General features: G+C 31.7%; 1 protein-coding gene and 2 long non-coding RNA genes across 4 annotated transcripts in view; 1 reads left to right on the top strand and 2 right to left on the bottom strand.

The window, feature by feature from the left end:
• Positions 1-362: 362 nt before the first annotated feature.
• Positions 363-14,384, bottom strand: part of LOC121126872 (UPAR/Ly6 domain-containing protein crok) — a 21,852-nt gene continuing 7,830 nt past the window's right edge. For both annotated transcript variants that reach the window (XM_040722228.2, XM_040722230.2), the window contains one exon: positions 363-591. In XM_040722228.2, the coding sequence (XP_040578162.1) occupies positions 392-591 (200 nt within the window). In that variant the 3' untranslated portion in view covers positions 363-391. The remainder of the gene's footprint in view (positions 592-14,384) is intronic.
• On the bottom strand, positions 1,040-3,714 carry LOC139906846 (uncharacterized). The gene is made up of 2 exons (XR_011782882.1): positions 3,577-3,714; positions 1,040-3,505 (listed from the first exon to the last, which is right to left on the bottom strand). It is a non-coding gene; the product is annotated as an uncharacterized lncRNA (long non-coding RNA).
• LOC139906845 (uncharacterized) overlaps positions 8,539-14,384 on the top strand; it is a 6,572-nt gene continuing 726 nt past the window's right edge. Inside the window, exons 1-2 of the long non-coding RNA XR_011782881.1 lie at positions 8,539-14,168; positions 14,221-14,360. This is a non-coding gene — a long non-coding RNA (uncharacterized lncRNA). The remainder of the gene's footprint in view (positions 14,169-14,220; positions 14,361-14,384) is intronic.

Here is a 14,384-nt window from a genome sequence, read left to right as displayed (position 1 = left end):
TAAAGGACGTGTGCGATGGATGAGCGATCGTTTATTTATCCATTTTTAGAATAATACGCTATTTCCCTTAATTTCAAAGTGACAATTACTTTATAAGCTGTATTTAATTTTAAATTTATGTATCTTATTAACCATATTTTGATTATATAAAATTTTTTCTTGCTCTTGTCATCGTTTTTAATAATATTTAATATTTAACGTAGTAGATATTTTTAAACGAGGAAGTGACTACACTCATATCAAGATATAAAATAATTTTTGGTATTTTTAATACAATTTGGTATGATATATTTGAAATATTTACTCCAATTCTTCTTTTTTCAATATTTAAGATACATTTAGATTTTTTTAATAAAAAAAAGTTTAGTAAATTAAATTCTTTATTTTCTTCTTATTTATGCAGGAAGATAACATGTGTAGTTACTGAACATAGTAATAGTAAAATTGATTTATCAATACAGGTTCCAATATTACAACCATCTTCCTTACAAGTACAAACCTTGGTGGTATATTCTTCTAGAACTGTTTTATAGCATTCATTTTTATATTCTTCATATCCACATGAACGAATAACTCGCTCATCTCCACGAACTACAAATAATAATAATTATATTTATTTTTTCTTAAATTTTTAAATTAATTATATTTATATAAGAGTTCTATTACATGAAATAAGATGTGAGCAAACAAATAAATAAAAATGTCACAAGATGGAACAACCACCTTGGACCCAGTTCATATAATTGAAATAAAGAAAAACAATTGTAAATAGTATTTATATAGGCCGTATTTATATAGGCAGTATTTACTAACACTATTGAATAGCCAAAATATCACGTTATCAAAATAGTTGAATTTGATCTTTTGATTCTAAATATGGCCTTAGTTTTTTCTATCGCCCTCAGGGCTTTAAAAAAGTGAATAATTTTCTTGGTATTTTATGCGTTTGTAAGCACTCGGTGTTGAAAATGTGGATAACTTATAGTAATATACATCAAAGTATAATATTAAAAAATTCAAAAACAATTTTTAAGATGTGTTTTTCATGTTTCAAACACGAGTTATCTTTGTTTAAAGTTGAAAACGATTGTTTTTTTTTCAGAAACTCATAGCTCAAGCTAGAATACATCCAAAATCTGTAATAATATATCATTTGATAGCTTAAAATATAAACTATAACTAATAAAAGGAGGCCCCAATTCAAAAACGTTCTATATCCTTTTAAGGTCATCACAATATTTCAAGGATACAGCTTCTTTTTGAATTGATTTTATAGAATCAATTTATTACATTATTTTAAGGTCATATAAAGAAAAGAAGCAAAATAAGAGGGTAGGAAAGAAAGAAATAGATAAGAGGCGTTAGAACTCAGAAAGGGTTCTCTGTTAAAGGATTATGGTAAAAAGGTTGCCTGGTAAAATCGTTGTGGGTAATATCATCATGAAACAACATCACTGTAAGCAATATGATTGTGAGTAATTTCATTTCAAGACTTTATTATCGTCTGCATTTTCGTTATAATTTATATTATAATCTGTCGATAAAACTATTGAATGATATTTACTCTTTTTTAAATTATGTTTAGTATTTACTATTTAGAATGAGTAATTAATAAATATTTATGGAATATGAAGGGGAGTCTATAATGAAGATACAAAATAACTAATGAGAATTAGGAATATAGGGAGATACTAGTATAGTATTATATCTTGATATTTGGTTTCTTATATTTATTGTACTAAATAGGTTTTATTGATGATAACCTCGACGATAATTGTATCGACCTCATTCATCAGTACACATTTAAGTTAACCTTCGACAAGACTACCACTAGATTTGGGCATTAATTATTTTCCCTTATACCAGGAGTATGACGACTCGAACTTTGACTGAATATGGAAAAGGTGGACCGAAATACAGCTCTGAATATTGGATCTAATGGATCTTTACCATTTTCCTTTATTTAAATATAGTATTTACTCCATGACCGATACAGTTTTTGACTGTATTTAGAATGAATAATTATTTATGGAATATGAAGAGGATCTAAATATAATTACATAATTAATGAAAATTACATATATATAGGCAGATAAGAGTATAATATTAAAAATATATTTGGTTTCTTATATTGATTATAATCAATATATAATATAATATACTATGTAGGTTTTATTGAGGATAAACTCAACGAAAATTGTAAAGTCCACATTCATCAGTACATTGTACCTACAAGTTTCACTATAAAAAAAGGTCTTATATGCTATGAATGGATAATATTCTTGATTGCATCACTGTTTCCCTCCATACCATTAAGACTGAATTGAAGTGCTCGGCGTAGTAATCAATCGTTTTTAATCACCAGAATTAAGAAGCAAAACATTTACTTTAGTTGGTATTTTCAAAGTAATTTGGAGAGAGGGTTGCTATTCTGTTCATACCATGACCAAGAAAAATGACATTCAATATCATTTAGAAATTTTGCTTAAGATTTGTGACTGATTTTATACAATAAGCTGTGCTATCGATAAACCTTTAGTCTCTCGCCACAGAAATCTGAGCCAAAAATGTTAAGACTTTTGATTTCAATTGTTCTATTGTCAGTCTTCTTAACATCTTCCAAATTCAGTAAATAAGAGCAACCAACAATGACCATACATGGAACCAATCAATACTGCAGTCATTGATCATAGTTTCGTCCAAGACAAGAAGATTATAACTTCCGGCACTTAGGGAACACAATTAATTGGTGATGGTATAGCGAGAAGGAATGGCATTGCCAGTATAAAGTTTTATTAATTTTACAAGATTTGGATGGTTATCAATATGGAATGAGTCATTACAGGAGACATACATTTTGTTCATATCTGACATAAAATTAGAAGCATCAGAACTTGATTCAATCATATACTTTGAATAAAGCTTCAAATTATTATCATCAATACAGTTTTTCTTATCGTATCGAAATGCAAATTTTCTGAGGTCTTGGATCCTAAAACCACAAAGGCCACATGACAAAAATCTTGAAGCTTACCCATAAATCTGTACTTTTTTTCCTTCTTTATCGGCAAAAAATGAATTTAAATTATGTATAACAATTATACAAAGATAATTAATGTTTTTTAATGTTAAAAAATAAATATAATTGTTATATTTATTTTTTCTTGTTATATGCATAATATTATATTTAAAACATGTTATAACTCTTCATAAGAACATTAAATAATATTAGAATTGTAGATCCAATGAATCTTAGAATAAATACACTTCATATAATTAACCTAACTATATTATAAGCGTTATATTTTCTACAAATGGAAATGTGTATAAATTTTATCTTACATTAAGACAGACAAGCTACAAAATTTACATAAGATTTAATTTCTTAATTGAATATCATTTTTTAATCAAACTTTGGCAATATTCATCATAATTATACATTTACACAATTTGAGTTGTCTTTTTTTGGGTCTTAATGATGGCGATGGAATTGTTCTTTGACGTCCTACATAATATTTTATAAAAAAATTAAAATACATACTAATCTTGATAGAAGTATATTATTCAGATACGTACACGTTTTTCTGACTTTTCAGTACGTACGTTGGAGATACACGTCTATTTTTGTTTACCTCAAAGCCTCTTCAAATGTGTCTGTTTGGTCTTCCCAAGAGATATTGTCTTTGATAGTTGATGTGGCAACTTTGAAGGGGCCTTTGTTCCTTTTTTTATTAAAGAAGTATTCCTGGAATTATAGAGGATGAACCCTTCTTGCATTGAACAAAACATCCGCTGTGACTAACCCTAAATTATTTTTTAAGTTTCAGGTAGATATATGGTAATCTGTTCATTTCCTTCGATTAAGGCCCCTAAGTCTATAGCTAGCCAGTATGCTCTTCGTGATTTAATCGTAACACTATTCATTTCTCTTATCGGCGACCCCTGTAATTCTGCATTCTTTTTACCTTCAGCCTTCTACCTTTATTATCATTGGGCGTAAATCTCAGGATGTGGTTTACTCATGGAGTTACCCCTTAATTCCAGCATTTTATTCTCTAAATAAGGGTGAGTCTATGTTTTAAAATTTCGTCAATGGATTTGGTAATAGTACTATTTATTTCCTTAGGTTTTTTACATTATCGTTTTTGATGTGGATGGTATTTCCCAGGATTGTAGCTTCTTCCACTAGACTGAAGCAACATAGAAGCATCTCTGATTTAGATACCTTCATACTTAATCCAGATCTTTTTCCGCATGTTTCCAAGACTTCTCCTGCCTAGACGCTTGGAAGTGAATGTTACAACTACTAAGAATGACAGTTCCATTATCTACAAAAAAAAAAAAAAAAACGGTTCGTCACTTTCCACCTTTAATCTTGGCATCTAACATTTTTGTAGGCGACCGACGGGAAAAAAAAAAAAGCAAGCATTGGACTCACAGGATCCCCTTGTCTCACACCCCACTATAGTCTTACTGTCGGACTCTTCTTAATATCAATGATTATTTCTGATTCTTCCCCCATGTTTTTTACGACCGCACAAAAGACATTAGAGAAACTCATCATACATAATTCATCAATAATGAAGGAATGCTCAATTGTATCGAAGTAGCAGTTTCTCTGACACTGCCAGTTTCCTTGGCCTTTGGAGTATCTTTACAATTATTTTTATGAGTGCCAGCATCAAAACAGAGATTTAAAATTTCCTCCGTGGAACTACTTGCACAGTCATGAACAATTGTAGTTGTTTTGTGCTGATTAGACTTACAAAACAGGGTTTACAATTTTCATCTTGGTGTATCACCTTTTCCACAGTTTCCTCACTTTCTTGAGTTACGGGCACATTCCGAGGGTCCTGAAAGCGCACTTTTCCTGCGGAAGCTACTTTTAGGGTGAAGTTAATAGCTTACAGAGCGGCAAATGTTGGTTGATCCACATCAAGGTGTAGGACTTTTCGCAACTGTGTTAATTCAGATTTGGTCAGTTCGACCTTACCTCTAACACGAATGGAGTTACATTGATATGCAATTTTCTGTTTATTAAAAACTAATCAACATTTAAAGTTGTAAAACCATTTTTTTTTAAATCATCTAAGATATAAGTAAGGTTTTGGGAATTATGTTTTGCAAAAGTGCCCCCGCAAATACAACTTCAACTATCTGGTTCCTCTGTTTTCTTTCGGACATAAACAAACCTTTATTCATAATTCATGGCCGATGAGTAATTTCAAACATACTTATAAGATATCTCAATGAATTTAGTACTATTCAATCAAAATAATATTTTCAAGAAAATGTATTAATGTTAGGTAAAATTTACTGTATGATACAAATAGTATTAATTGCCATAACATAAAAACTAAGTTACGAATATCAAAATACAAAAGGATAAAAGAAATCGTAAATAGCATGTTAGTAAATTATATGCAAACTATAATAATTTATCCATGAGGCTGTAGATGTTCATTCCTTGCATGGGGACACAAACCCCTTTAGATAAAGACGAATCTGTTACGACAATCTAAGTGTCAAGGAGAAATAGTTATTAAATTTGGTATTCCCTTAATATTCGAAATACTTATGCTTCGCGAGGAAGAAGTTGAATTTCATATAATGCAATGAGGCAATGTGTGAGCCCCTAAAATAAAGATCATCCTGAAGAAAGTGTTGTATACTATTAATATAATTTTCGTATAAATGACAATATATATAGATGTATATTATATTCTGTTAAATTATGTAAGACAAAATATATTGTCATTTAATTAGAGAACATCAAACCCATCATTATATGAGGCGGTCGATAGTGCTATAAAATCATATATAATCATTGTTTTAGATCTAAGATACAAGTATAGCTTCTATTTGAAAGAACATTCAAGGATGACGTCTAATAAGGAGATGAAATTGATTGAAGTCTAGAGAAACACAATTAAGATTATTTGATGCCACAAATAAAATAAGTGAAGGATTTATTAATGGAGAACATTAAAAATGGCAAATAATAATCAAAATAGACTAAATGATTTCGAATCAAATGATGTAAACACAACTTCAAAGTCAAGTGGAGTCTATATATATAGAAAAAGAAGAAATCAAAGACGTATGAGATCGTGGAACAAGAGCCAAGAAAGATTGTGTAGACAGTTTCCTCATAAAGAATGGGAAAGTTTGCCCTGCAAAAAGCATCGAATGCACAAGATGTGGTAAGAGAGGCCACTATGCAAGAGTGTGCTGGTGTCTGAAAGAATACTATTTCGATCATCCACTCTATTCAAAAATTTGAACTGAATATATTACCCATCGATGTATTGAATGTCATTGTCAATTACTTCAAAATATAATAGCTACATGTGATAGTATTACAACGGTATCTGTCGCTGGATCAAGAGTTCTAAGTAAATATTGATTCCAACACAATTAAAAGAGTACTGTTTAGAATGTAACTTTAACTTAAATTATTTATTTATTTATACTTTAAGGAAGAGAGATTGTTGTATATTATTATTAAATAACTTCGGTATATATATAAATGTACATTATATTCTGTAAATTAATGCAAGACAAAATATATTTTCAGTTAATTAAGAAAATATCAAACCCATCATTAGAGGGAGTGTATCCATGACTTCTTTGTGACCATTTTGGCACAAAATCTTAAACATCTTCTATACATTGAAAATAAGTACGTTCGTTCAAGGAAACTTTTGTTGAACCATATCTGCAATACTATGTAATCTATGAGGAATGCATGCTATGTGAATTAATTGTGGGAATTTTTTTCGAAGATCTTATCTTGCTTTGAGACAATACGAGGTGGCATCAGTGATGAAAGATTTAAGTCTACACGGGACCTGATCCTACCGTTTTTGGTAAATGAATAAGTTCCCTCCCTTTCTGCCTCAATATTTAACTCTGTGGTTAGTTATAGGCAGTGTATCTTAGAATATGGTTCACTCTTGGAATAACTACCATGTTCCAACATTTAATTCGGTCTAAAATGGTGAGTCTATATTTTCCTATTTCTTGAATTGAGCCATATATATTTTTATTAACTCTTTCAATATTTTCTGCAACCGTGTCTCTAAAAGAGATTGGATTTCCCACCACGATGTCTGGCTCTACTAGTTTGAACAATTTTAAGGTATGAGGTAGTGTGGACACATTTGTAATCAATTGAGATTTAGATATATTTATTTTCAGGCCGAACTTCTTTTGAAACTTGCCAAGTATATTGTAAAGCTTTGAAGCTTTCTCAGTTATGTTTTTTTTCTCACTTAGGATGACAGGGCAATCATCTGCAAAAAAAATATTAGTCACCTTTTTTCTTCCAATTTCCATCTCTTCAAGACACGTATCCATTATATTCTGGAGCTGTGCAACATAAGTAAGAAACAAGAGAGAACATAGTGGATTTCCTTGTCTTACTCCACTTTCTAATTTTATTCTACGTGTGTTTTCGATATCAATAATTGAATCAGTATATTTTAATAGTTTGCAGTGGATCAGCACACAGCAGGAAAGTTCCTCATAGCAAATTCTTCAATGATGAACTTATGCTAGATCGAATCCTTATTTCTTATTTCTTTTCACCTGACCAACTATAGATTGAAAGGATATGCTCACATCCTCCATTTGACGTCCGGCCTGATACCCAAACTGAGTCTCGGGGAGACTTATTTTCCTAATTCGGATTTTATTCTTTCTTTTAAACATCCAGAATAAATTTCATATTCCGTTTCTAACAACGTTATTGGCCTCCAATTATTTACTTTTGTTTTATTCTTTCCAACCTTAGAAAATAATATTATGAGTCCACGTTTTTGCTCTCTTGTATGACCTTCCCCAAATAATGCCCTATTAAAAAGTATAGCTAGATATTTAACTAGTTCCGGGAATTAAAATTCAGCAGTAAATCCAGAAAGACCTGGTGATTTGTCCGACTTAAGTTTTTTGTCAATGTATCGCCAAATTTCAGATGGTGTAAAATCACGTTGGAGACTCAAAAATTCTTCGTTAGAATTTTTTTTGTTGGATAAAGTATCTTTTTTTGGTTTTACTCTGGATGTTAAAAGGTTTTGATAAAATTTCCGCATGTATTCCGTTTTCTGTTTTGTTGTTACACTGTCCATATTCTCTATTTGTATCTCATTTGTAATAATATTAACATTCGTTTTCTCAATATGCCTTAGGAGGTTTAAATTTTTAGAGTTATTATGCCGATTCAAATTTTTAAAGTTATTATGCCGATTCAAATTTTTAAAGTTATTATGCCGATTCAAAGTTTGGCATTCAGTTTCCACCGAGTAGGTATCCAATGGATTATATGCCCCACTATTACTGTTTTTAGGAAGAAGTGATGGGACAGCCCATTTGAGTCAATCTATTAAGCTTAAAATTGTTATGCAATATTTAATTGGAAAGAAGAATGTGATCAATTCTGCTCTTTGATTTTCCGTTTGCATTTTGTTTGATAAATGTGGGCTTTTAGTTTCCATTTATATCTACCAAGTCATATACGTCATTAGTGTCTCTCCACGAAACAAACTCCTTGGAATTTGAAAACCCAAAGGGAGATGTGAAGTCTCTAACTGGTTTTTCTGCAGTATTAAATCTACAGCTATAATTACTTTTTCACTCATGGGGTCATATCCAAATTGTGCTAGTTTAGTTCTGCATAAATATTATCTCCAAAAGGTATATATAATACTAATATTTTATAATGCGATTTCTGAAACCACACCACAGCTGATATATAGTTCCTATTTTCATCCACGATCACTGACTTTGATGGCACATCATTTCTGACAAGGATTATGCCCCTTCTTGTAGGGTAGTTGGATCCAGTTGTTATTGCACTGGAAGAGTAATTATTGTAATTGAAGAGTAATTATTATATTTTGATTGCCTGAAAGACCACTCACATATGTTGCGTATTCTCGTGTCATTTAAAACACACTACCTCTGGTAGGTCGATGGCATTCAAGTATTTAAATAGTTTTATTAAATTTTTATTTGACGAAAGCCCGTTTATATTTGCCTGTAGTATCCTCAGTCCGCTATGATTTTTGCATAACTCCATTTGATATTATGCGTTTGAGTAGATCTTGGGTTAGATGTTCATCTGAGCTATTACAGCTATTTTTCTTTGTGAAAAAATATTATTGATTTGAATTTTTTCCATTATTTAGTTGATGTTTATGTTGAAAAAAGGCACTACTAATCGTTCATTAAACTGAATGTGGAGACGAGGGGCAATTCTTGTTTTTCTTGGACACTGGTGGAAGTTTCATAATTTGTTCCAGGGAGATATTTAGTTCCCTTTTTTTTTCCTGATCTATCCTGAGGGTCCTCTTCGTTGGAGTTTAATTCTGATTCGTTATTTTGGCGCTCATACACTGATTCTATAATAAATTTTTCGTTTGGTTTTCTCTCTCCCTACTCGGAAGGTGTGTTAACATCAAAGTTAGTTCCAGTATAGTTTTCTCCTTGTATGATTGCCTGATTTGGTGTACTTATTTCTTTTGTATTTTCCAGAGATGCCATTACATTATTTTGTTTGCTCACAGTTGTGTCTTTATCTTCTGGTTTTATTACCTCGTTACTTCCCTCACCCATACCCGTTTTTTCATGCTCCATTACTGGATCTTGCTCGGGATTAAAAGATACAGGAAAACTATGGCCACTATTATCTACTCTATTGATCCTTCTGAATAGGCACCTTCGTTATGGGAAATTTTTTGGCTTTCGTCAACTTGCTTGATTCGACCAGTGCTACAAATGTTTCTCCTTGTTTATCTTTTAATTTAATGGAGTATGAGAGTTCGATTTTTGGGAGTTGTTCGCTACACAATATCCTTCTGACCGAAATAAATAGGTGTCTATAAGGGCGTCTAATACATATGGAATGCAGGTCACCTGGGTTTATATTATTTTTATCTTTTTCTTGTTCCGGATATATAAGTCAATTTATCATTGTGTTTGATGAAGTAGGCATGTGGTCGCCTTTTATAAATTCAGTAGTACAGTCCACTAATTAATTGTTATTAAGAATTAGGCCCATCTTTGCCTCTAAAAGGAAAGAAAACGTTCGAGGGAGGTTGTAACATAGTCCGTCGACCCGGATCCTAAGGAATTGGATGAATTTGTGGTTGCCAATAGCATAGGGTAATATCATCTGAAGTCGTTAGTGTAATAAAAAGTGTTGTTAAATATATTAATATTCAATATAAGTTGTTTAAATATAAGATGGCACCATTTATACTAGGTATTGCACTGCTTTGTGAGGATAGGGGATGTTTCGAAGAGTATTTTCAAGAGCTGACTGATGAAGTGAAAGATGTATCACCTTACTTATAGAGACTCCAAGAGTTGATGAACGTGTTTGTTTGGAAATGGAACAATTAATTAAATTCTACGCCGAGTTTGAGACCAATGGTGATCTAGATCTTATAGTAAACAACTCTGACAAATTCGGGAGTTGCAAAAAAAAGCACGGAAAGACAATGAAGGCTTCCTGAAATTTTGCAAGAGAATTGAATATCAATCACTTGAAACCGGAAATAAGATATGAGAAAAAGCTTCTGGTTATTAAAAAGGGTTGTTCTTCACCTGTTAATGAGTCTAAAATCGTAATGTTACGTTTCCCCCAATTGGAATTATCGAATTTCAATGGAGAATTGACGATTTATGCGTCATGGATGGAGAATTTTATAGCCAATGTGGATAATTATAATATCAATACTATAACAAAGTTGTTGTTTTTTTTAGATCTGCACTCCAGGGTGCAGCTCTTAGGAAAATTTCATTTCTTCATGTGACCAAGGAAAGTTATGACGAAGCTATCAAAATCTTGAAATAGAATTTTGGCTGTAGTCGGAGTATGATATCCAAGCTGATCCATAGATTCGTGGGTCTAACTCAAGCAAAAAAATATTGCAAATTATCTTGATTATTTCCACAATGAAATAATTACGACTCAACGTGCTCTAAAAGCGAATTATATATATTTGGGACAACCTATTGTAAGAAGATTTGTTTTATTGATTTTGGAGGATGAAGTTTCTGTATCTTTAAGAGATAATTGTGAGAGGTATACGAACAATTCATAAGTAGAAGATATTACTTTAGAGGGATTTTTGAAACATAGTTTGTTGTCCACCAGAATAGCTTAATCGAGGGTAACGGAAATAAAAGTGTTACATGATTTTTTTTAAAAAAGGAATGATGAACATCAAGTTTATGTAAAAAACATCTCGTGTGTAAATTGTCCTGGTCAAATTCACTATTTGTCAAAGTGATGTTTCTTCCTCGCCAAAGATTTTTTTGTTGTTAAAATAATTCTTCAAGATACATGAAAGTTGAAGATAGTTTGGGAGGATTATTTATCTAATCAATTGTTTAGAAGATGGAAAATTTGGAGAGAATAATAAACATTTTGAGAGAAATACCTAGTCAAAGATGTGTCGTGAATGGATTAGGAAATGGCACTGTTTCAGATATCTTTATATTTTGTGATACATCGTGCAAGGGATGGGCACCCGTAATACATTGAAGAGTTCAAACTAAATATAAAATTAAGTTGAGTTTTTGGCTTCTCGTACTCGAGTAAAACCTCTAAAGGAAATTAGTATCCCAAGAATGGAGTTAGAAGGTGCTTTATTAGCTGCTAGAATGATTGACCACTTTTTGGATTTCACGCCTATTCACATTAACAATTTGTACGCTTGGACAGACTCGATAATCCTGTGCCATTGGATTAGCTCTAACTCAAGTAAATGGAAGCTTTTTTTTGTAAATCGTGTTGAATTTATACAAGGAATATTAAGACCATCATCTTAGAGATATGTTCGTAGTGCAGATAATCCAGTAGACCCTGCAAGTAGGGGCATTAATGCGAAAGAATTAGGTTCCTCCAAGTTATGGCTTCATGGGCCTAATCGGTTGAGTGAAAAGCTTGAATTATGACCAAATAATTCTTGTTCGTTTAGAGAAGATTATAAGTATATTTCTGTTTAAGTAATAAAGGTTACTTTGACAACATGTGTTGAAGTTTTGGATGGCCATATTGATCTGTTAGTATAAAGATGTTCATCATGGTCTGAATTGAAGAAAGTCATAGGTTGGATGCTGAAATTTGTTCAGTGGTGTAGAATAGGGGAAACCCAATTCAATAAATCGAGAATTGACTCCAATGGACGTTAAAAACCCCGAAAAGTTTATTTTACGACATCAACAAAGACAGTATATGTATAGATCTCAGTAAGAAAAATATGTTTTCATCAAAAGATCCTTTAATATCTTTAAGCCTATACTGGGATGGTGTTGATACCCTATTACGTGTGGGAGGAAAACTTGGAAATATTAATTATCTATTTAAAGGTACCAAGCATCCTATAGGTATACAATCCCAATCAGTGGTAGCTATACTAATTATAGATCCTGCAAATTTGAGATTGCGAGAGCAAATCTTGTTGCACTGTTTTTACAAACTTCAGTTCCCTAAACTGGTATAATTATAGTTTATAATTCAAGAAGATCAAAAGTTCCCACTAAAGCTGATATAACTATATTTTCTGATTTATCAACTAGACAAGTACACCTTGAGATGACACAGTCTTTACAAACTGTTGAATTTCTCATTGCGTTAAGGAGATTTATGTGAAGAAGAGGAGTTCTTAGAGTTATATGGAGTGACAATGGGAAGAATTTTGTTGGTGCTTCGAGAGTTATATCGAAGTTTTTACACAAATAGAAGTATTTTTTTTTTTCTAAATGGGCAATGCAACAGGATTTTGAATGGAAATTTATTCCCCCTGGAGTACTTAACTAGGGTAGAGCTTGGGAGTATATGGTTAAGTTGACAAAAAAGTTATTTAATCGACAGTTTCGATTAGTACGCTTGAGCCCCGAGCAACTCAATACAGCTTTAATTTGAATTAAAACTGTTATAAACAGTAGACCGCTAACTAGATTGTCTACTGAAGTAGAAGATATTGTTTTGACTCCTTCAATGCTTTTAACCGAATTCAATGTGATAGATATTCCGAATAAGATAGTCGAAGGTAGTCTGAGTCATGAATCTCTATGGAGAAATTCAATCACTTTATTAAAACAAGTAAGAGAACGTTGGAAGAAAGAATATTTTTTAGATCTACAGAAGAGAAGCAAATACAGGACAGAAAAGGAAAATCTCACCGTTGATGATATTGTAGTGGTTTTAGATGAAGGTCAAGATCAAGAATGGACTATTGGGGGAATTGTTGAATTTTTTCCAGGAAAAGATAACCTTGTAAAAGAGTGTGAAAGTACGCATGCCTAAGGTTATGAAAGTTGCAAAAATCGTCTGAAAACATAATGGTTTGTCATGGTGGGCAGTGTTCGGAATTGCGAATTTGATCTTATTATCTTGTTTCATTCTAAATATGTTGCGTGTTATTATTGTTGTTTATGTTCTGTTAGTTAGTTATATTTATCGTAATGTATGTGCAAGGGTGTAATTTTGGTATGAATAGAAAAGCGTGCGAGGAGAAGAGAAGAAATACTTATGGCATCATTGATTAAATAATATACATCTTCTTCTATCAATGAAGAACGTTATCATTCCCGCCTTTATTATTCAATATTAATATAATATTAGATAGTGATAGTCGATAGAGAACTGAATAGAATGCCTAAAACAACGTCGCCTTCTGTCTGGATTAATGAAAATGGAGGCCCAGGAATTTGGGAAATACTTACCGGATCAGAAACAGATAGTTTGTCGGATTTGTCGATATAAATGTGCCTTTAGTCCCCTATCTAGAATTACACGCCCCTCATTACCCTCATCTCATATCAAGAGCATGGATATTCATCTAAAAAATCAAGTTAATAACGAATACATCAAGTTAGACTTTCACTTTGATCTCACAAATATGCTTATTGCATGTAGTATACCTTATCCATTACTAATCATCCTACGTTCAAAAAATTTATGGAGAAATATACGGGTAAACCTATCCCTTCCCGAGGAACCATCATTAAATTAACGGAGGATCTTGGTACTGATGTCATTTATAGAAATACATATAAAAAAAATTTTTATCATCCACACCAAATGACGATCAAGTTATCAGTAAAAAGTATTTACTAATATCGAAATGGAACTCTGAATTTTGTACAATCTCACAGTAAGTATTCAATTTTTTTTAAATCTAACCATAAAATATGATTCTATTTTAGCTAAACATATCAAGGATTATGATACACCACTCATTAAATGGCAAAAACATCTACTTAAATGGTCACAACAACGGGGGTAGTAGCTTTGGATGGTTCGCATCTAGTTTGTCTGAGACTAATTTCTTCACTTAAATACTTGGGTATGATCATTATGTTTTCCAATA

The sequence above is a fragment of the Lepeophtheirus salmonis genome, chromosome 12, assembly GCF_016086655.4.
Source record: "Lepeophtheirus salmonis chromosome 12, UVic_Lsal_1.4, whole genome shotgun sequence".
In the NCBI taxonomy this organism is placed as follows: Eukaryota; Metazoa; Arthropoda; class Copepoda; order Siphonostomatoida; family Caligidae; genus Lepeophtheirus; species Lepeophtheirus salmonis.
Note: the sequence above shows the minus strand (reverse complement) of the source record. Positions and strands in the feature narration are given on the sequence as shown.